At 42.0% G+C, this 24,305-nt stretch overlaps 1 protein-coding gene across 1 annotated transcript in view; it reads right to left on the reverse strand.

The window, feature by feature from the left end:
* The window catches only part of ca10a (carbonic anhydrase Xa), a 293,559-nt gene extending 287,303 nt beyond the window's left edge, over nucleotides 1-6,256 (reverse strand). Inside the window, exon 1 of the mRNA XM_078279600.1 lies at nucleotides 5,967-6,256. Within this exon, the coding sequence (XP_078135726.1) occupies nucleotides 5,967-6,027 (61 nt within the window). The 5' untranslated portion in view covers nucleotides 6,028-6,256. The remainder of the gene's footprint in view (nucleotides 1-5,966) is intronic.
* Between the last annotated feature and the right edge of the window lie 18,049 nt (nucleotides 6,257-24,305).

The raw sequence follows: 24,305 nt of genomic DNA on the forward strand, positions 1-24,305 counted from the left end.
AGTCCTTATTTTTTTTTTTTTACCCAGCATTAGGGTGGCACCAAAATCATGGTTGCAGCTGTCGCCGTGGTCCTGCTGCACGCCCTGCTATGCCCTGTTCCACCCTGCTACGCTCTGCGGTGCCCTGCAGTGCCCTGCTACGCCCTGCTATGCTCTGCTGTGCCCTGCTACGCCCTGCTATGCTCTGCTGTGCCCTGCTACGTCCTATAACGCCCTGCAGTGCCCTGCTACGCCATGAACTACAACAACTACTATTTCTAGTCACTGTTCCATTATCTTTATTGTGACTGTTATTGCCACTGTTCATCACACCCCCAACCGGCACCGTCAGACACCGCCTACCAAGAGCCTGGGTCTGTCTGAGGTTTCTTCCTAAAAGGGAGTTTTTCCTCGCCACTGTCACATTAAATGCTTGCTCTTGGGGGAATTACTGGAATTGTTGGGTCCTTGTAAATTATAGAGTGTGGTCTAGACCTACTCTATCTGTAAAGTGTCTGGAAATAACTCTTGTTATGATTTGATACCCAATTTCAGTACCTGAGGAGTAAATCTCATCAGCAGGGCTCGACAGTAACGGTTGCCGGGTTGCCAGATTGAGTCAATTGGGAACCATTTCGTGGCCTCTGGTTTGGCAACCACCAAATTTCAATATTTGTGTTTTTCTTAATATATAAAAACAAATTAAAACTTACAAAACTGGAAAATCTTATTTCAAAAGAAGTCAATATTTTATTTGGATGTCTCCGTAAAGTTTAAACACTACGTTCGTGCGCGACACAACATTTCAGCTGTTGTGAGACCTCTTTCCGTGAAAAGATAGCTATAGGCAAAGCATTTTCTGTTCATGTTAACGCGTATGTTAAAATCCGGTGCTAATATGGCACCGATGCCCGGTATCTACCGGATGGAATAGCAACGCGGATTTTCATTGAATTGAATATAAAATGAAGGCGCCACTAAAAAGAGAGTGACAGTTACATTTTAAAGCACTTTTCTGCTGATATTTTCTTTCAACTAACACAAAAAACTGAGTGTCTATCGCGATATGTATGTTGCAGCCTTTCACGATGTATATATTGGGCCAGCTGATATTGCGATATCTATTTTAAAAAGGTATGAATGCAACATAAAGGTACTTTATTATCAGAGCAGTGGGCAGCCATTTACAGCACCCGGGGACCAACTCCAGATCTGATCTGAGCCACTGACTGGAGAACCTAGTACATGTTGTTTTGATGGTGGGGGAAACCGGAGCACCTGAAGGAAACCCACGCAAACATGGGGGTGAACATACAAACTCCACACAGAAAGGCCCGGAACGACCTGGAATCAAACCTAGAACCTTGTTGCTGTGAGGCCACAGTGCTAACCATTGGGCCACCATGCATCGTGACTGCTCACCAATGGAAGAAATATTCACATCCTTTACTGCAGTAAAAGTACTAATACCACACTGAAACAATACTCTGTTACAAGTAAAAGTCCTGCATTGAAAATGTTACTTATGTAAAAGTCTGTAAGTATAATCAGGAAAATGTTGTTTTGTGTGCAGAAATCTTAATGTGTAAAGTAACTAGTAACTAAAGCTGTCAGATGAATGTAGTGGAGTAAAAAGTACAATATTTCTCTCTGAAATATAGTAGTAGTTGTATTCAGTCATCATAAAAACAATAATTATACACATATCACAGTGTAAACTCAAACAGTGACTGAAAGGGTTAGGCTGAAGCAAAAGCTTCTATATACCTCTCCTGTGTTCTTATCCATTAAATCGATTACATCTACCCACCTCAAAGGAAAAGGAAATGAAAAAAAAACTTGGTTGGCGGACCTCAATTAAAACATATTCATAAAGGAGAAAAAAATCAATCCAAACAGTTGGGTGGGTCTAAGCAACTGACGCAGGCTGGTATAAACATGACATAATCCTCTGGACCTCTCTGACAACCTGGAGGCCTGGGGACAGAGACATAAGGGTTAAGATTAGGGAAAGTTTAAAGTGCTCATATTATGCTTTTTGGCTTTTCCCCTTTCCTTTATTGTGTTATATATCTTTTTTGTGCATGTTATAGGTTTACAAAGTGAAAAAGCCCAAAGTTCACCCCAAAGGGACTTACCATCTCCAACAGAAAACACTGTTCACAAACTGCTCCAAACAGCTCTATTGTAGTCCAGCCTTTACTTCAGTGACAAATGTGGTCACTTTGTAACACGTTATAATGCTCGCCTAGCTGCTAGCGTGGCACGCCCTCATACTCTGCTTCTGACTGGCTAGTAGTCCTTACCTAGGTACTGTCAGGGCACGCCCTCATACTCTGCTTCTGACTGGCTAGTAGTCCTTACCTAGGTACTGTCAGGGCACGCCCTCATACTCTGCTTCTGACTGGCTAGTAGTCCTTACCTAGGTACTGTCAGGGCACGCCCTCATACTCTGCTTCTGACTGGCTAGTAGTCCTTACCTAGGTACTGTCAGGGCACGCCCTCATACTCTGCTTCTGACTGGCTAGTAGTCCTTACCTAGGTACTGTCAGGGCACGCCCTCATACTCTGCTTCTGACTGGCTAGTAGTCCTTACCTAGGTACTGTCAGGGCACGCCCTCATACTCTGCTTCTGACTGGCTAGTAGTCCTTACCTAGGTACTGTCAGGGCACGCCCTCATACTCTGCTTCTGACTGGCTAGTAGTCCTTACCTAGGTACTGTCAGGGCACGCCCTAATACTCTGCTTCTGACTGGCTAGTAGTCCTTACCTAGGTACTGTCAGGTCACGCCCTCATACTCTGCTTCTGACTGGCTAGTAATCCTTACCTAGCTACTGTCAGGGCACGCCCTCATACTCTGCTTCTGACTGGCTAGTAGTCCTTACCTAGGTACTGTCAGGGCACGCCCTCATACTCTGCTTCTGACTGGCTAGTAGTCCTTACCTAGGTACTGTCAGGTCACGCCCTCATACTCTGCTTCTGACTGGCTAGTAATCCTTACCTAGGTACTGTCAGGGCACGCCCTCATACTCTGCTTCTGACTGGCTAGTAGTCCTTACCTAGGTACTGTCAGGGCACGCCCTCATACTCTGCTTCTGACTGGCTAGTAGTCCTTACCTAGGTACTGTCAGGTCACGCCCTCATACTCTGCTTCTGACTGGCTAGTAATCCTTACCTAGCTACTGTCAGGGCACGCCCTCATACTCTGCTTCTGACTGGCTAGTAGTCCTTACCTAGGTACTGTCAGGGCACGCCCTCATACTCTGCTTCTGACTGGCTAGTAGTCCTTACCTAGGTACTGTCAGGGCACGCCCTAATACTCTGCTTCTGACTGGCTAGTAGTCCTTACCTAGGTACTGTCAGGTCACGCCCTCATACTCTGCTTCTGACTGGCTAGTAGTCCTTACCTAGCTACTGTCAGGGCACGCCCTCATACTCTGCTTCTGACTGGCTAGTAGTCCTTACCTAGGTACTGTCAGGGCACGCCCTCATACTCTGCTTCTGACTGGCTAGTAGTCCTTACCTAGGTACTGTCAGGGCACGCCCTCATACTCTGCTTCTGACTGGCTAGTAGTCCTTACCTAGGTACTGTCAGGACACGCCCTCATACTCTGCTTCTGACTGGCTAGTAGTCCTTACCTAGGTACTGAGCATGAAGATGGAACAGAAGTGCGATGCCTCACTCTGTAGCTAAAGCAGAGAGCTCAACACACAGGGTGAAAAGAGGAGCTGCAGCAATGTGCAGTACAACAAAAATATGGTGTTTTCTGAAAATGAAACCACGTAAACCTATTCTGCTATAACCTCTAAATACAATTATGAACCTGAAAATGAGCATAATATGAGCACTTTAAGATTTGTTTTTGGCGGAGTGATGGCCTTAAACACGCGAGCCAAATCCGGCCCCTCCCAAACTTTGATCCGGCCCGCACATCAACATAGGGTCACAATACATTTGGCCAGACTAGTTTTTGTCGCTTTTTCTGACATTCTGGGGGATTTTTTCAACGTTTGACGTTTTTTTTGTAGATGTTTTGGGGGATTTTTTTCTAAAACTTTGGCGCTATTTCCAACATTTTGTGGGCTTTTTTCAATGATTGATGCTTTTTTTTTAGATTTTTTGTTTCTAACAAATTGGCGCTATTTTTGACGTTTTTGTCACTTTTTACGACATTTTTTAGCGCTTTTTTCCCCCAGACGTTTTTTCATGTTTGTTTTAGTTTCTTTTGCCATTTTTGCCACTATTTCCCGACATTCCTGGTGCTCTTTTCAATGTTTTTGTCACTTTTTCCGACATTTTTTGGATATTTGACTTTTCCGATGAAATCAAAGCATGTCAATAAATCTGGGCGGTTGCCCTTCCATCATCACCACCCCTGAGGTGCCTTTGAGCAAGGCCCTTAACCCCAGGCAGCAGATCAGACTGTGGTTGCACTGGGCAGCTTCCAGACTCTAAGAAATCAATCCGTAAAATAACAGGAAAACTTCTGGCAGCTCATTACCCAGACTTTTGCACCCGTAATTAAAAATAGAATTATGTGTGTAGCTACAGTTCAAATACAGAACATTTTCTGTTTGGACTGTTTAAAGTTCTCTCACACAAAGCTGTTCAGTTAGTAAACCTCTGAAAATGAAAGAAAATGTCGAAATAAGTGAAAAATATCTGAAAAAAATCCTTCAAAAATGTCTTAAAAAGCAAAAGTTGTCGGAGCATAAGTTAAGCAATTCGAAATGTGAACAAACAAAACAAAAATACAACTGTGAATCTCGTTCTATGGACACTTTCTGTTAAAATATACAGTCATACAAGTGTTAATACACAGATATTTCTAAGAGTGAAGGTGAATGTGTAACTGTGTGGATGGGATCAGGGCGTTTCTGAAAAAGAGAGCATTACTCTCAGTGTACGCGCCCCCCCTCCCCCCGAATAAATAAAAGTGAAAAAGGGTGGCGTGCGTAATGCGTAAACACAGTGGATTACGCACCAGTTATAGTAAATTCGCAGATTGATGTCTCTTGCAAGGAGGGATGTAAAAAAAAAAAAAAGAAAAAAAAAAGAGACATATATTTTGGGAGAGTCTCTATTCGGTGTGATCATTTGTTTCATTCAACACTCTGATGGTCTATCTGCAACTCCATCCAAAATGAAGCCCGTGCGTCAGGATTAATCCACTAATATCTGCCTTGATTTAAAAAAAATAAAAAAAGAAAGTCTTGCACACATTTGCACAATACAGTGGAAAGAGGTGACATTGTGATTTCGTCACATGTTTTCATTATAAGACTAGAATGCCTTTTAGATTAATAATTGAAACACTAACAGGAGCACGGTGTAATATCGGTCTATTGCAAAAGGCAAGGTCCGCTGAGACACAGTAAAGTGAGGGAATGCATTGCCCCCATTGATAAGCGCTGATGGCTCGGACGCATGTGCCTGCACAGCGCACACAGAGCTGTAATAAACAGCACGACCTACGGCCGCCGCGTCCGCTCAGCACAGCTCAGAGTGCCCGGCCGAGCGGCGCTTACTGGTGCGCACAACTGCTTTATATGATAATAACTCTGACTGAATTGTTTCTGGAGCGCTCAGAGACTTCACAATGACGGACAGGACAGGGGAGAGGGCACTCTAGTCAACACGAAACATAAATGATAAAAAAAGGAATCCATCATGTTCATTGTGGTTTGCGTTAAGCCCACCCATGTCATGCGTGCGTCAGAAGCCTGCGCATCCAGTACTGAAGGCTACCGTCTTGAGTCAGTCACTCACACACACACACACACACACACACACACACACACACACACACACACACACACACATACACTGCTAAAGGATCTATAACCAAGGACTAATACAGGATTTTTTTTTCTTCCCTCAAACCATACTCATCCGCACTCATCTCCCAGAATTTCAGGGGGGTGCATCCGATTCGTGTATCGGATGCACCTGCCCTAAAAGACACCAATGACGCCCATAACTCACCTGATATGCAGACAATGAAATTGGCTTGAAGAATGATCAATATTTCCCAAATTATATCCATCCTCTGTCATTCCACGTACATTACGCACGGATTAGAAAGAGAAAATAAAGAAGGAACGGAGCTCCGTCAGTTGCAGATGTCCTGTTCTCTCACACTGGATCCCGCTGTACACCTTCCACCAGGTAGTTTCCACACCACACACATAGCAGGTGATCAAAGCCTTTGGAGAAGGAAAAAAAAGGCTGCACGTTCCCACAACTACATGTAACAATTCCAGAGATGGCGGAAGAAAAACTGAGAAAAAGAAAAGGATGAACTCCAGACAAGAGCCGAGCAGAACGCCGATTTCCGCCCCCCCCACACGTCAGTTCACTGTGTTATTCCAGTGCGCCCCAGATCGGACTCGTACATCCGTCCATCCATCCGGCGCTGCTTCACACAGCTCTCAGCACGGAAAGTCACACATTCTCGTGTCGGGGAAATAATCTCTGTGTGGAAAGAGAGAGAGAGGAAACACAAAGCTTGGATTAATGAGGCGTGAGGCAGCGGTCGTGGGATCAGACTAACACCTGGAGACGCCTCACAACTCCGAAACTCGCATCGCCAGGTGGTGAGACTCCGATCTACAGTCGGTGCAAGGGACAGGCGTCAAGTTGCACGGAATAATACACAAGACTTCCTGTGTGGACTGTCAGAATAAAAGCTTTGGCGTGTTGGCCGTGCATTCTATAGACCTGTTTCACGGCAGACAGGTTGACATGTCATAGAAAGGAAAAGCACAGGTGTATTTAAATGTGTGTATTGTATAAAGGTGTATTGATGGCTGCGTTCCACTTAGGAGAGGCCCTGGTATTGTGTATGCTGACTCACTGAAGTAGCTCACTGGGACACTTGATGGAACTGAGCCATCGTTAAGGTTATCAACCAGCCGTACTTTTCCTACTATGACAAGTCAAAAATGTCTGCTGTGAAAAAGGTCCAAAAAGAGAGTGAAAGTAAAAGGTGCAAAGAAAAACATTAAACATAGGCTACTCTATATAGGGGATAGTTTAAAGCAGGGGTGTCAAACATACGGCCCGTGGGACAGAACCGGCCCACCAAAGGGTTCAATCAGGCCCACCGGATGACTTTGCAAAGTGTTAAAAAAATAGCCAAGTTCCTTTTCCGTAAATGTACGACTTTAATCTTAGGGTTTCTTCTCGGAATATTAACCCTCTCTCCCGGGTCCGTAACATTATTGTTTACTTCCTACAATGGCCTCAGAACGCTGGTCTGGCCCACTTGAGATCAAATTAGGGGTATGTGGCCCATGAACTAATACGAGTTTGACACCCCCGGTTTAAAGCGACTCAGGGTCTACGATTGGCTACTTCTGTCCTTCATTTTGTATTCGATAATTCAAGACTTCCATTGATTTTGGCTTACTAGGCTACTCATGGACGCATAACGTGATTATGTTTATTGACATTATTTACATACATTATTTATTTATTGTTTATCTTTAGAGTGTCTTGTACACCCCCCTCATCCATTTTGCTGCTGCAATAGTGTGAATTCCCCTGTTGTGGGATTAATAAAGGATTTTGAATCTTTGATTCATCTTACGATATTTGACACCGTCATGCACCTTATTATTCATCCGAGCACATTCATATTAAATCGTTGTTTGTCTTTCATCTGGGCTTTTACTTTGGAAACGCAGGCTAAACATAGTTTCCGGTCACGTTGTGGCTAACTGTGTTGAGCTTGATGCAGGGTTACTCCGCTCGCCATCCCACACACACACACACACACGCACACACACACACACACACACACGCACACGCACACACACACACACACACACACACACACACACACACACACACATACACACACACACAGGGCAGGGCACAGCTCAACTAAACCACGGATCCCGCACAGTTCAAAGCGTTCCGTGCAGACAGAAGACTGAATGTGGGAACGTGTGTTAATGAGAGGAAAATAAATTTAAAAAAAATAACACACTTACAGCGACTGGAGACAAATTCCCTGCACATAAAAAAAAGGACGCAGGAAACTCGGAAGCGAGCAGCTTTGACGCACCAGAGAATATCTGTCCTGAAACAGACTCTGTGTTGATAACTAAAAGTAGGCTAGGTAGTAGAAGTTCACGAAAGCAATCCAACTTGGTAAACAAAAAATGCCAAATGTCGTCATAGGAATGAAACGTTGATAATAAAAGAACAGTGATTTAATAGTGATAAAGGGATGGTGTACTCCCAGGTCCGCGGGCAGTTGTATCCGCGCTAACGGCTCCTATAGTGGTCTTTGCTCCAGTCTGGCACCGGACACCCTGCGATGCCATCCAGCTCTGCGGATCGGCGCGCTATTTAGGATTCACAAGGAGGAGCGACGCGCGCGGCCGCGGGCGCATGTACGAGATGCGCGCACAGGCAGGCGGGGGCACAGGTGAATGATGAAAACCGCGCACTGCAGAAAACAAATGGCTCATGTTTTGGTATTGAAATGTTGTTCATGTTAAATGGAACACTGATTGGGAGTCAGTTTCAGCCTCACAGTGACTGTGCATGTGACTGTAGAAAGAAGAGCACACAGCATGTTCTCCTGCCAGGTGATTTCAATCTGCTCATTTCATACAAAATGTGAGTGTGTGTCTGTGTGTGTGTGTGTGTGTGTGTGTGTGTGTGTGTGTGTGTGTGTGTGTGTGTGTCAGTATGAGTGCCTGTCCTACCAAAGCAGAGAATTAGCTCCACACAGTCTTACATATATTTGGAATATCAATTGAAATATTCATCTTTTACATGAAAAAAGTTACTCTCAGATGTGTCGCAGTTTGGGAACGTCGCATATCATTGCTGTATGTGCTGGGGTACATTTTCACATAATTTATATACAAGTGGACACCTGAGTATTACCCCTATATTGATATAAATACACCCAAAACATGCTTTTAGGGATATTGTAGTCAAATATAGTGATTGTGATGTCATAATGCAGCAACAAAGTAATCTGTATTTTCTGTCTTTAAAAAAACTACTAATTGATTAAAGGTTAAAGGTGCACTATGAGTTCCTGCGTGGTTTCAGCACAATTTCATTTTTGTCTCAAACCGTAGGCATCTCTCCTTGTTCCGCTAGCTGCCTGGCCCCCTGAACACACCGTGAAAAAGCCCTGTCTCGGGAGACAACACAGGGGTCGTAAATGTCAAACAAACACTAGGGGCACAGGCTGTGCACCTAAACACAACAAACCACGTTCCAGCCAATCACGGACAAGATGGTTGGGGGAGGGGGTTAGTGACAGTTAGTCATGACAGTTACGGAAACAAGGGGGGGAGGGGCGAGCTTGCTCTGCCTTGTTTGAAATTTACTTGGAATGTCAACAGAAGTGACCATGCAGGAACTCATAGTGCACCTTTAAGGCTGGTGATAGTCTGTATTTTTTTAATCAATAAATCCCAATAAACATCCAAACCACAGCCTGATAAATCTTTTTCCAAAAACACACCAATGGGCAACATCTTGTTAAAATGAACAGCATGTTGTTAGGAAGTGATTAGCTAGTAGTACACAGGTCATACTGTACATACTACAGGTAGCTACAGTGCATGTAAATACGTAAGTCAAGGTGCATTAATTTACTACAAATTGTTTTAAGACTGACTTGAAAAATGAAAAATCTTTAACCCCCAGGCCGCCACACACATCCTATACGCATGTTAAAGATTGACGTTTTCAGTAGAAATAAATGGGCTTAGGAATGTTGGAAAGTATTGAGAGACAGCTTTGGTCTTTTCACGTCATTTGTTGACAATATGAAATACACAGAATAATACCAGCCTGCCAATATTAAATACTGGATATATCCATAATTCATCCATATTTATATATTCTGACAAGCACATACAGCTCACTATTGATCCCTCCTCATCAATAACAGGGCTTAGTGTAGGAACTTTCTGTTCATTCACATGGAAACCTCTACTGTGAAGCATAATAGTAATCCAGCTGCTCAGCAGCCACAAGCTGGAAATAAATACATTCTACGTGAGAATATACCATCCCTGTTACTTCACCTGTTATTTTTTTCGGCACAGGCTTCTGAAAACCCTGAATTTTTGCCAGATGGTGTTGTGGTGTTGGAGGGTATAAGGACTTAATGCTATGATTTCCCTCCATTTTTCTCTTCCCGCTTGTGGCCCCTGTGATGTTCCAAGTAACAAAGGCTGGGCAGGAGGTAGAGAGAATGATGTGCAATCAATACCATACACAGCCTGTTTTTTTTTTTCCAAGTGCCACTTCCCCACATCAGAGAGGTACATCCCTGTAGATTCTCCAGTCCCGTTGGTCCCAAAAGCTTTTACCCGTCAAGTCTCATCCCAACACCAAGCATGCCGACATGGTGTGAAAGAGACACCTTTCACACCGTGTCAGCATGCTTGGTGTAAAGCTGCTTCTTAAGAAAAGCCTTTCAAAAGGTTACTTTCTCCTGGAAGCACACAATAGTGCATTCTGTTTCAACCCAAGATATGATTGTTATTCAGCCGACAATGGTCTCTGTGCTGCTGGTGTGAGGAAGGAAACTGCCTGTGTCACAACTCAGTTCACTTTTCTAATCTGATTCCTCCATTCCTCCACTTCTCATTCTTTTATTTAAGTTTTAATGACATGTTTTCAAAATAGATCATGAGTCTGGATACCGATAAGAGAATCTAGCGATAATGACAGATGGTTCTGGCTCATGTTTTTCAAATGCACTTTGGAAGTTTTCCAATGAGGGAGATGTCACTTCAATTATGTCTTACCTTCAAACTTTAAATTGGCTTAAATGGTACTGTAGACTTTAGGAACTTGAGAAAAATCATTGTTTAGCTAAACAACCTATTGTTGATTAAAAAAAACAACCATTGTGGATGTAATTCCAACAGTTGGAACTGTAATTCATCAGAGCAGACAACTTCCGATTTCCAAGTTCAATGTCTTTATTGTCATATGCAATAAATGTGGTGGACAGGTTTACAGTAATTGCAAAATAAATAAACTAAATGTAAACAGGAATGTAGTAAAAGTATATGCGTATCTATCCATCCATCCATCGTCATCCGCTTATCCGGGGTCGAGTCATGGGACAGCAGCTCCGGCAGGGGACCCCAAACTTCCCTTTTCCGAGCTACATTAACCAGCTCTGACTGGGGAATCCTGAGGCGATCCCAGGCCAGGGTGGAAAAAAAGTCCCTCCGCCTAGTCCTGGGTCTTCCCCGAGGCCTCCTTCCAGCTGAACGTGCCTGGGGGCATCCTTGCCAGATGCCCAAACCAATGCGTAATTAGTGGGAATGCTGATTCAGCAGCATTCCAACTATTGTTATTCGGTTTTTTATTTTGAGAAGATGTCGGCTCTCTCCGCAGGGGAACCCGAAGCTGCTAACTCTCTCTGCAGAGGAACCAGAAGCTGCTGACTCTCTCTGCAGAGGAACCCAAAGCTGCTGACTCTCTCTGCAGAGGAACCCAAAGCTAATGACTCTCTCTGCAGAGGAACCCAAAGCTAATGACTCTCTCTGCAGAGGAACCCAAAGCTGATGACTCTCTCTGCAGAGGAACCCGAAGCTGCGCAATGGCCCGCACATTCTTACACCAAGTTAATTTTTATACAACACCCCAGGTCTACTTATGGCCGAGCCGCAGGGCAATCAACAGACCAGGCAGAAATTGGAAAGGCTAGAGCATTTGGTCAATTTTCAAAATAAACACCTTCCGGAAACTCCCAATTGTATATCACATCACTACACTGCTTTAACAACTGAAACACAGCCACAAATCTTTGATCTGTGTCTTTCATAACTGGACTAAATGGAACCATAAACCATTTAACCATGTAGACTACTTACTTTTACAGTAGAAGCAGAAATATCTATGAAAAATAACTAAAACAACTAAATCTGGGAGTCGGGCAGGCAAAATGCCCCACTTCTCAGAGTCTCCCGGTGTGGTATGATGCATGGCGGACGACAGAACAAAACCACGGCACAGCCGGAACGTGACACAGCTTCACCTGGTGGAATCCAAACACGGTGTTGAGTCCCAGGTCTCTGAGCTTGGTGACCAGCTTGGAGGGCACAATGGTGTTGAGTGCTGAACTATAGTCTATGAACAACATTCTCATGGTTCCTCTGGTCCAGGTGGGAGAGAGCAGTGTGGAGGGCCAGGGAGATGGCATTGTCAGTTGATCCATTTGGCCTGTCAGCAAATTGAAGTGGGTTCAGTAATTCAGGAAAGGAGGTGATAAACATTTTTGACAAACCACACAACGCACTTATTGATGGTGGAGGTGAGGGTTCCAGCCCAGTACTTATGCTCCTACTAAGGGATTCCTCGGTGGCAGCCTTTACAAGCACGGATGTGACAAACTGACGCTGTGTCTTGTTTACGGTACTTTCTTTTCACGTCTTTCTGCTTTAAAAAAGCCCGGCAAATGTTATATGTTCTTGATAGGTCGGCCCCCATCAAATGGTGATGGTTTGAGTCAGATCTCATGCTGTCAGTCCAATCATTGGACTTTTGTGTGTAGCTGCATTATTGTAACTAAATAAATTTAAAAACATGCATTTATCTGTAGTTATACTATTAAAAATGTTATCACAACATGATATCAGATCATTTAAAACATACTGTTTTAATGTTCAGCGGGCTACAAGTAAGACATTTCACTAGTCTGTGATACATTTGTTGGCACACATTCTCTGCACTTGTTGCTACTTGCATTTAAAAGTTGACAAGTTCCCCAATTCCTTTTTGTAGACTTCATTCCAGATACTCGGGGGCAGACAGATGTTAGGATCAACTCCAACTCCAACTCACTCTGAACGAAGCAATTAATATTATGATCTCTCTAAACTCTTGGTAACATGTAGTCATGCCTCCCAGGCTACACTGTTTAACAGCATTACAACAACTACTAGAGCAGTGGAGTTCACAAGATGTAGACCAAGTCTGTCTCAGGGTTAAGACATAGTACTCATATCATGTTGATTATGGAAATTATTCCCCCTAGTGTCCACTGGCGAAAAGCATGCTGTTCCTCAGCTGACACATTTGTTGTCGGTTTATAGATGTAGTAGCTTACTTTGTGGTTGTACTTTTCAATCCCTCCACAGAAGACAAGTGGCAGAAACGAATAAGAAAAAACAGCAAATAGTAACTAATGGAATGCATGAAAACAATGAAAACGGAAGGTGAGGGACATCTGGCCAAAATGAGGGACATCCAGCAGCACCAATCCCCGAAATGAAATATTGTCAATATAGACTACTGTAATGTCACCCATAGGTTTCTGAAGAGCCAAAATGAAGCTCAAAGTAGGCGGCTCACGGTGGTTCCGGCTGTCACCATCTTAGCAGTGCCAATCCAAAAATATTGGTGGCGCATGATTGGAGGGAAAATTGTGTTGCCCTTTAGAGACCAAAACCCTTTTTTTTGTAGCAGGCTGTAAACATGTTTAATTCTACTGTAAATTTGGCCATTTTAATACGGGGGTCAATGGGGATTGATTTCCTCAAGTAGCCACTCTATGAACTGCATTTTTGGCACTTCTGCATTGGCTTCATTGTTTAGGTTTTTTCCCCCTAAAGCGTCGGGTATATAGATGGCGAACATGCTACGAGCATGCACGGAGACGTTTATGCTCAATGCATTGTTTGTTGCAGTATTCTCCGAAACACCAAAGGGCGTACAGACAAAATAATCTGAGAAAGCAAAAAGTAGAGAAGAAAAGACCAGAAGTAAAGGAAAGCAGGCTGCCTGGCAACAGTAGTAAATACATCCGTGTTAAACACCGACGTACTGCCAAACATTACATTTATCTCCTCTCGTCATTAACGTGACCGGTGTTTATCTCAAAATCAAAACGACTGTCTGACACCCTTAAGTACACTCTTTCCATCAAGCTGTTCTCTCGTGTTTTTTCACACTCTCCAGCAAAATGTTTCTTCTTTTCCCAGTGTGGTGTCTCTTCTCTGACCACATATTTAAGGCTGTTTGACTCCCTGTGTCTGTTCCCAGCCGACAGTGTTGAATTGAAAGCGCGGTGCTCGCAGTGGGCGTGTAGTTACAAGAATTCATAGGTGCACGACCATGCGCCGCGACAGCGATTATGGATCCCACGTAACTTATAGGCAAGTCCCGCCCTACGAAGCAACTCGATTGGTTGGGGTTAGGCATTGATCTCGAGTGATTAAGGTTAGGATAGCCGATTGGTCAGGGCATAGGACCTGAACAAATCGGGTTACGTTACATTTCGTAAGCATGGACGCCATGGCCAATAGTAGTGTGTGAATGCCATTGAAGGCTGGGCATTGCCTCGAAGTTGCGTGGGTTCCATAATAACGCGGAAACGACAGCCGTGATGACGTCATTTTATGGCGTGGTCTAAAAAATAGACTTACAGTCCAAGTACACAGGCAGTAATCCAAAGAAACAGGAACACTAGGAAACAGAGCGCTAGGCAGAGGCAGAACTTCTTGACACCAGACAAAGGGAGCACGCAGACTAAATACACAAGACGAGGGTTGGAACGAGAGGGTGACATTTTTTTATTCTTTATTGTTCAAAAAATCATATACAAAGGTACACACAGATACATAGAATAGACATTACAAAACAGGAACAAAAGAAAAGACAATCAAAAAAGAAAATACATTTACATTTCATAATGCCAGAGCATGTTTTATATCAGTTTGCTATTATATTCATCTAATAACTTAAAGGTCTTAATGGCTTTTTGTTTTTAACATTAACTAAAATGGTGCTATGTTGCGGAAATTCATTAATAAAGTGCAAGAACGTTGGCTTTGTTTCCTGAAATTTTTTTTCTCATGGATATAGAATTTTCCCAAAATAATAATTAGTTGTATAATATTCATCATGCTATTTTCAATCTTATCTTGACAAAAATATAGCATCACATCAAACATACTGTATTTATTTCAACATTTATCTTCTTTTTTAAATGTGTCTACCTCCATCCAGAACATTCTATATATACGGTGGGGAAAATGGGAAATACTCTTTTCTTCTAGTCCACAGAAATCACGCATATAATCAATATCTAGTTTGAAGCGTTGTAACACAAGTTTCTCTAGGTAAATTCTATGTAATATCTTGAAAGACACTACCTTAAGCATCTCCCACCGGATCACCTACAACATTCTGGTCCTCAACTACAAAGCCCTCCACCATCTGGCCCCCTCATACCAGCCGGTCTCCTCTGCATCCAAAAGTCCAACCTCCGCAGTTTGGGGACAGAGCCTTCTCCAGGGCAGCTGCCAGGCTCTGTAACTCCCTCCCCCAAGAGATCCGCACCTCAAGACCCATCTCTTCACCTATGCCTATCCGTAGCCCCCCTCCCTTTTCATCTGTGCCTGAATCTTGTTTTGTTTTGTACCTTGCCCTGTAAAGCAACTTTGAGTCCTTGAAAAGCGCTATACAAATTCAATTTATTATTATTATTATTAAGCTTGTTATTGATACAGTATGTGTCGGACACAAGACATCAAACTAGACATGACACATGGGAAGTGACCCTATAAAATAAAACAGGAAACTAAACAAAAACCCAGCACCACTCCAGATATAAAACAGCCTCACAAACAGAACAGCTGAATGTACAAGGACGTAGTATGACTCTTTATTATGAGATGAGCAAAAGTAATATACAGGAGTTGGTGTTCTGATTCTGAAATACATACAGTATGGTGTTGGTAAGCTTGTGTTAGTCAATGTATTTGTGCATGTACCTTCAGCTTCTCTATTCAATTCAATTACATTTTATTTATAGTATCAAATCATAACAAGAGTTATCTCGAGACACTTTGCAGATAAAGTAGGTCTAGACCACACTCTATAATTTACAAAGACCCAACAATTCCCCCCAAGAGCAATCATTTAGTGCAACAGTGGTGAGGAAAAACGTCCTTTTAGGCAGAAACCTTGGACAGACCCAGGCTTTTTGTGGGCGGCATCTGTCGCTGCCAGTTGGGACACAGGCACATACAGATACACAAATATAGAGAAATAAGATTCATAATATTAGCAGTTGGAGTGATGAACAGTGGTAATTATAGTAACAATAAAAATAGTTGAACTACAGTATAACTAGAAATAATAGTTGTTAACAGTTCAGGGTGTAGTAGGGCATAGCCGGGCGTAGCGGGGCGTTGGGGGGCGTAGCAGGGCACAGCAGGGCGTCAAGCAGGACCACGGCAGCAGCTGCAACCATGATTTAGGTGCCAACCCAATCCAAGGAAAACTAAGGCGAGAAAACATAAGGACTCCGGGGAATAAGCTCCCCAGAGCTAAGTTAGTAACAAGCATTTCTGGAGCATGAGTGCACACAGATGGAAAGAGAGAGGAGAGAGGAGCTCAGTGTGTCAAAGGAAGTCCCCTCTGCAATCTAGACCTATAACAGCATAACTAAGAGCTGGTCCAAGGCAAACCGGAGCCAGCTCTATAAGGGTTGGTAGATCAATCGGCTGACTACGTAGAGAAGCAGAGAAGAGAATGGGGTGCCGTCACTGAAATATACATTATATCAGATGTTTCATAGACATTTAAACCTTTAAATCTTCCCATAAAAATGTATTGGCTTTGTAACAGGATTAATTCAGCCTTGTATCTAAAATGTCTTCAGTGTTTTAAGGAGATAGCAGAGAGATATTTTTGGTGATACCAATTATCCCATGCTGGCTAATGTGCAGCACGAATACTGAAAAGATGATGAAAACCAAATTTGTCAATGCTAACTGTGGTGCCGCTGTGAAATGACAAGTCGGGTGTGAATGTATCACTCGGACAAGACACAGGATCAAGTAAAGGATCAGAAAGCCAGAGCTCACACTTTTTACGTCTTTCTGATTAACAAAAGAAAAGAAACTCCCTCAGGCTGCCACTACAGACTTCATAATTTGCAGGTGAGGCTGTGCTTGCAAGCCTGATCGATATTCTTGTGGTTCAGAGGCCAAATTTATGCAGATGAAAGACACTAATTATGCTCATGCCCATGTGAGGAAGAATGACTGGGTTGGTAATGGGAAAATCAAAACACATTAAGGACAGCCAAATGATTTTATTTTCCTTCATGGCTTTGCCTTCTCAAAAACAGATGGAGGAGAGAGAGAGAGAGAGAGAGAGAGAGAGAGAGAGATTAGTTGCACGGAGGAAATGAGAGACACAATGCAACATTTTGAAAGATTTCATTTAGGCTAATTATGATTAATTCTGAATGTATCTGTCCAGATCTCATTATTATTCAGCCAGGGTTTTGTTGCAGCTGTAAACAGACAGATTTCACTGGCCCCTGGAGGATTCAAAGTGTCCGTCAAAGAGAGAATTAACATGGCACTCTGTGTGAAAAACCATGTTATGGGTTAACCCATCTCATCCAATATTAACATTTACATAAAATATTTTACTCATCTTTTGGGCTGACATACGTAAGGGTTAATGCCCAACGAGGGGTCCATTATCAGGAATTAATGGACGACTACAAAGCCCATTAATTACCTGATAAGGGTAATATTTTAATGCGTTGTCCAATCAAAATATAGTAAGTTTTTTTCAAACAACTCTGTTTCCTTGCTAACACATGAGGGTTTGACTAATATCTGTAACAATTATTCCCATCCCATAAGGTTCTTAAGCAATGCAAACGTTGTTTACTGCTCCAGTAAATAGGACGGGCCTTAGATACGCCTTGCCATGCTTAGCAATGGGAGATATTTCTAGTCCGCTCAGCTCACAGAACGCTTCAGCTCAGATTTTCCAAACGGCCGGTTCACATTCAGTCGGCAATGTTGGGCAAAAATATGTGTGCATTAAGTCAAAGCGGGTTTTAGAGGGAATAGTTAATGCATTTGTTATGCTATAAGAATTACTTCCTAAACTCCTAAACTCATAAATATTGGCATAGAACATTTTGGTCGCCTAAAATGTCTTGTTTAGCGTTCTGCCAACCAAGCTAGCTAGCTAGCAGAGGAAGTTACGATTTTCTGTACTGCCGTACATGCAGATGAATGGCGCCAATACCCTGAGGTCTGTGTATAACCACCGGTAAAATTCCTGGATGACTCGCTTCAGAAGGGTTGTAAATCGGCAAATTTCCCTCTTTAGTGTTAGCTTAGCGCATGGACATTACAACCATATAGAACCCTGGTTTGGCCGTGTCATCCTCCCCAGCTCCATCATCTTGTCAAAAAAATCTCATCCGGTTGCAAAAACTCAAGATGGCTTCAAAATGACGGTCCACAAACCAATGGGTGATGTCATTGATGCTATGTCCACTCGTGGTACAGTCTATTTTATGGCCCATTCACTGGAGAACTTGAATATCTAACCAGTAGATATCTTCATTCTGAACCAAAGTGTTGGGCAGATGAACACTAAATCTAAAGCATTTCATTTGAATTTTTTGATTTGATTTGATATCTTTTATTTTGAACATAGATATAAAATAAAACATCATAAAACAATAGTAATAAAAAAAAGTTAAAAAATAAAACTCCATAATTTCCAGTACTTAAAGACCTCTATTTACACATGCAAAAAGGAGTAGGAAGAAGTAAAACTTATGTACTCCTACCCCTTTGTACCCTTTCTATCATATTAAATAAGTTAGCTACAAAATAATAAGTCTACATGAATCAATTGCTATTTAATTAAGCTTTACTTCTGTCAGCATAAATCTGCATTATACAGAAAGAGGTTGGTTTCTTAAGTAGATATCCATTTAATGAAAAAAACTATTCTTACAATTTGACTGACATCACAAAATAAATAAATAAAACACATGGTGCTTTCTGACAGTAGTCACTGGCTGATGAAATGAGAGCTCTTCACGGACAGATTCCCCTAACCAATAGAATGACAATTAACTATTCAAATACACAAACTTTTATTTTTTAATACTCACTTCATCACCATCATCATATAGCCTATAATTAAAAGAGATGACTTTCTGGATTAAAGAGTGTTATGTAAAGACTTCTTTATTGATAAGTGACTTGCAAAAGAATGGAATGACATTGGAGAAGAAAAATAAAGAGCTTTTCCTACAGCTCTCCTCTCTTTCTTATAAGTCTTATCAGGTCACATTTCCACATCCAAGCGGTCATTTTGAAAGAGTTACAACATCAAACTGTCTCAGACGTTCTCTGAGGGTGACTGCTGGCTATTAATTCACAAAAGCGATTCTCTTGACTCAGTTCAAACTGAGCCCTTTAATCAAACACTCGTTGGTAGTTAACGCGCTCAAACATCACTCATGCAAAACAGTATTTCCATCAGGAAGAGATTACCTGATAACCATAATACCTCCTCTATCCATCAGCAAATGGCAGAGGAGTTTAAAAAATATCCACCTTGCTGGCAATACTTATCAGCTTAGTGCCACTAATGGGAATTGTGTCATCTGCAAGCAAATGGCTCCATCATTTGATGTGAATATTTTATCACTTGTCAGTAATTAAAATGAAAATGTGCATTTCTATTAAGCATAATTGTATTTTCTTATCTGTATTTAATAGGACAGGTTCAACATTTGAATTTTAAATAAAACCCTTTGCTTCAACACTAAAGGTAATGCTACTGTGTATCTATTATTTCAATCTTTTGATTCGAGTTTAAGAGGCCCAGGGGAAGAAGGGGTCAGAGGTTTGATTACTTACCATGCCTCGCCATGCTCCATATTTATCCCAGGGAGCATGCTGATGGAAGGTGGCTGAAAGATGAACACACATTATTCTTTACTCTCGTCGACATGTCGGTGCCGTTCTTTAGCCTTTGTCTCACGCCACAGTCATGTTCAAATTTAACTTGAGCAACTAGAAGTGGCTTTTCATTCTTGATGCACCACCATGCACACCATATGCGCCCCACTCCCTCGCTGACATACTTTAGCTAAAAGTAATGGATGAACTGTCGAAACATTAAGCCTTACTTCAGTACTTAACTTTAGTTACTTCTACTTACAGTCGTAGTAGTTTTCATTTCTGACCAAACCAACCTAAATGTTTAAAGTTCATTTTAATAAAAGAGTAACATCCACTTTTATATAATGAACAGTTATACATTTGGAACACATTGGGAATTGATGAAGTGGTAGGTGAGTTAATCTGACAGGACTGTGACTAAAAAAACGTAAAGAAAATCCCATCAGCGATTATGCATAATTGATGATTGATCAATGCCTTACAATGTGCAGGACTGTGACACTAGGGGTCAGGTCAGGCTTAGGCAACAAAAGCACTTCAAGTTTCAAGTTTTTTATTTATCGTCATATGCACAACAATTATAAGATTACAACATTTACCCATTATGTAATTTCCTTCAAAACATATTTGCTGTGGCAAATTAGTTGCATGTAAACATAATTTCTTTTAGACAGATTGCATTTGACAACTTAATTTAGGCTTAATAGTTTGCACACACTGATTTCCATTTTCCTTCAATTTTTTTTCTTTACCACAATCTATAGAATACTGCCCAACACTGACCAGAAAATTAATAGTTTTTTTTTTTTTTTACTGCTAATTTGTAACAGCAACACATTTAATTTAACAAATGAGTTGTATATGAAACATAATCTCTAGGAGACAGGGTTGGACAATTCTGTCTGGATTTCAGGTCAGGGTTGTCTGACTGTGTTCAACCCTTCGGATGCCCCTTATTTTGGATTACCTTCCTCTTTCTTTGTGTTGGCGTTTTCTAAACTCCGGTGGATTTATTACGACTATGGTTAACTGCTCCTCAGATCTCTGCAGGGTAAATCCAGTCAGCTAGCTAGACTATCTGTCCAATCTGAGTTTTCTGTTGCACGACTAAAACAACATTTAAATATACACATCTTCCATTAAAACAAGTTCCTACCCGAGGTTATTTTGCAGAGGCACCGTGGCTCCATCCAGCGCTTAGCACCGCCCAACACGATTGTGATTGGTTTAAAGAAATTCCAATAAACCAGAGCACATTTTTCTCCCATCCTTGAATGTTATGTGGACTAGCCAGATCTTCCTCCGCAGCACTGTCGAGGAAGTTCTGGCAATGCGAGACTAGTAAACAGCTAACGTCACATACACCAGTCCAGCTGTACACCACGAGAAGTGTTGTAGGGTTGTAGTCCTTCTTGTAGGCTACAGTAGGCCCTCTGCAGCCTGCAATTTGAAAGTTGCACCACAAGCTCGGGTCAGCAAAGAGAGAATGGAAGATATAAAGCATTATTTTCTTTCAACGGATGATTTTCTGTAGACAGATGCTCTCATAGTTTCATTGTCCTCTGCATTTCATTCATAGCAGGTGCAGCAGTAAATAAGTAATTAGTAGGATATTCTCATATTGATTTATGGCCATTTTAGGGCGATTGGAGAACATTTCTCTTTGTTTGCTAACATTAAAAGTCGAGTTAGGCTTTGCTGTCGGCTTTCCGAATCATTTAAAAAAAACAGAGTGAAAGAAAGAAATCGCTCGAGCCAGTGGCCACACTGAACTGCCACTATGGCAATACAAGCAATGTCTTCACGTGCCAATAAAGCTCTTTGAATTGAAAATTGAAGTTGATAGAGAGAGAGAGAAATGAGAGATAGAGAGCGGTGGTGCTGTGAATTAGAGAAATACTTTTTTTCCCCACACGTTTACGTTCTAAAGCACAGTGAGAAAATATCTAAGTTGTTGTTGTTTTTTCGAAGTGTGCGGCGATCTGTGACAACTGTGTCTGTGATCAGGCCCACCACAGCTGTGTCCTCAGCAAACTTGATGATGGTGTTGGAGTCGAAAGTTGCCACACAGATGTGCGTGTACAGGGAGTACAGCAGGGGACTCAGAACACAGCCCTGGGGTGCTCCGGGCCCTGAGCCCTTTCACTTCATTGGCCTCCGTGGTTTAGCCTCTACATTAAAACGGTGCTGAACAGACACACTTGATGGTGCAAGCTCACTGTGTGTGACCAACACAGTTTGGGTACATTCTGTGACCAGTGGTGTCAATGCCCCAGAGCTGAACATTCTGGTGCCATTGGAAAGTGGGCTGGATCAGTAGCATATTGTTATGATTGGGCACAATAATACCTTAAACCTACTAATCTGAAATAAGACTGAAAGAGACAAGCCCTCAATTCTATCCTATTAAATCACAAAAGAACCCTTAAAGATATAAGAAAAGGTTTCATTGTATGCAAATGCTGAAAACCCTCCTCCTCCTCCTCATACTTAAACAACATTATCGGTCGATATCCTCCCAAAACGGCACACATGAGCGTTCTATTTACTGCTGCACGGTGGTGATTAATCATCTGACCGTAATCATGTACCTCACCTCACTTCCTCATTTGCTCTCGTTAGATAATTACTATGGCCATGTGAGGTCGCAAAAAACAACATGAAACATAATTGTGGGTCCTTATGAGCGGCTTACACAAGCGACCCATACATTTCCTGGATGAGGACGCGCTGGAATACCAGTTACATTAACCCTGATTTTAGTGCACACAAATGCAAAACAGTCTCTGTAAGTATGACTTGATGAGACCTGTTGTTGGCCCCTGGCTGAGTGCAAACAAATACTTTATTTCCTTCACACATTTTAGGAATTTAGCAATTTTTTTAAATGAGTGTCACCCTCGCCCATGTCCATATGAGTTGGATTAAGAGGAATAGGTTCACAGCCAAACAAATCAGCTCTTGCCATTCACTTTAAAAGCAGTGCACTCTCCTCTATTGCATACAGACACACTTTTAATGAAGAGAGTGCACAGTGGCTTTCCACAAGAGGAGAGCGATGTTACTGTTCCAGGAGGAGCCGAGCCAGAAAAGCATCAAGTGTCTGAAATAAACAACACCCCAAATATGAATATACTGCACTCAGATATACTTTACTAAAAGCCTCATCAAACATACTTCCCACATGTACTTTGGTCTGTGTCTATGGTCAGCTTAACTGCCTACCTAAATGATTCAGAAGGTGGCATTATTCTGGGAACCGTCTGCCAGTAAATGTGGTGTGGGACTTGGCTCAAAATGCAAGAGGGCGTCATCATTTTCCCCTGACCTCAGGGACAGCGGCGTATTTTTCCAGTTAATAGGTGGTTTTTATTTGAAAATGTGAGTTTTAAGTAATTTGAAGTTTGCAATTGTCAAATTCATATAATGAAGTGGGAGGATAATTTGTCATCTAGAAATACATGGACGGAATAAATAAAAAATGACGTGTGGGTGATTACAGTACATGAATGTAGACAGTGAGTTCAGAATCTGGCTCCCAAAAACTTACCGACAGTGAAGTTTTTTTCTTCACTTTGAGACAGATATCTTTGTTTTTATTTACCTCAATCAGGTATTTCGTGTGCACTCCAGAGAATAGCAATCAAACAGTTTTTTATGAGTGGCTTTTGTCTGTTTTTTGCAAAATGCGACTCTTCACGTAGGCGTAGATATTCACACAGATGCAAATGTGTGTTCAAATGATGATTGGTGGTCCAGCAAGAAAACTAATAACAAGACTAATGGAATCAGGATTGTGGGAAATGAATGAAAGATGAGCAAATGGAGTTCTGTTTTTGTGTCTTTGATGGAGGTGGATACATTTTCCATGGAGATGTAATCTACAAGTACGTTTTCCAAGTGTGTAATATGTTCCGTGTCCTTGATTTCCAGTTCATGAGGATAGTTTGTGTGTGTGAGAAATCTACTGTTTGTCTTGTTCATGCTGATTGTTGATGTGTCTCCTATAAGCACAGTGACGGGGCATTCAGACTTTCCGCAGGGTTGTGCGGTGGGGGGAAGTGTCAATGAAACGACCCATTTGTGTGACGTCCTGTTGTGGTCTAGCAGCATCACCAGATAATGATTAAATTACTGAAAGAGGTGAATAACTAGACCAAAAGTCATTTAAATATGTAGAAATGTAAATTAGAGCGTTATTGACGTTACAGAGCTCCTTGGTTTCTATCTGTGTGTTATGAACGTTGTCATTACTACTGCATTGCATTGTGTGATATTTATGCTGGCGTAGTGTCCAGTATTGCATACTGTTATAGTTTACCGGAAATCGTTTGCAATTTACGTACTATAGATTTCATACTAAGGTTTCGGACGTACTAATAAATCTCACATACTGTTTTAGCTTACTAAATAGCATGTTAGTGTGGACTTTGGGACGCAGCCCTTGTGTTTCCTTTTTTACCCTCATAGTGTTTTAAAACGTTCCTGTGGCAGCTATAGAGGCAGTGATGTTTCCTGTTTCCTGTACGGGACTCTCACACCGCCTCAAACCACAGCTCAAAATACACTGGTCTGATCC

The sequence above is a fragment of the Sander vitreus genome, chromosome 21 (genome assembly GCF_031162955.1).
Source record: "Sander vitreus isolate 19-12246 chromosome 21, sanVit1, whole genome shotgun sequence".
In the NCBI taxonomy this organism is placed as follows: domain Eukaryota; kingdom Metazoa; phylum Chordata; class Actinopteri; order Perciformes; family Percidae; genus Sander; species Sander vitreus.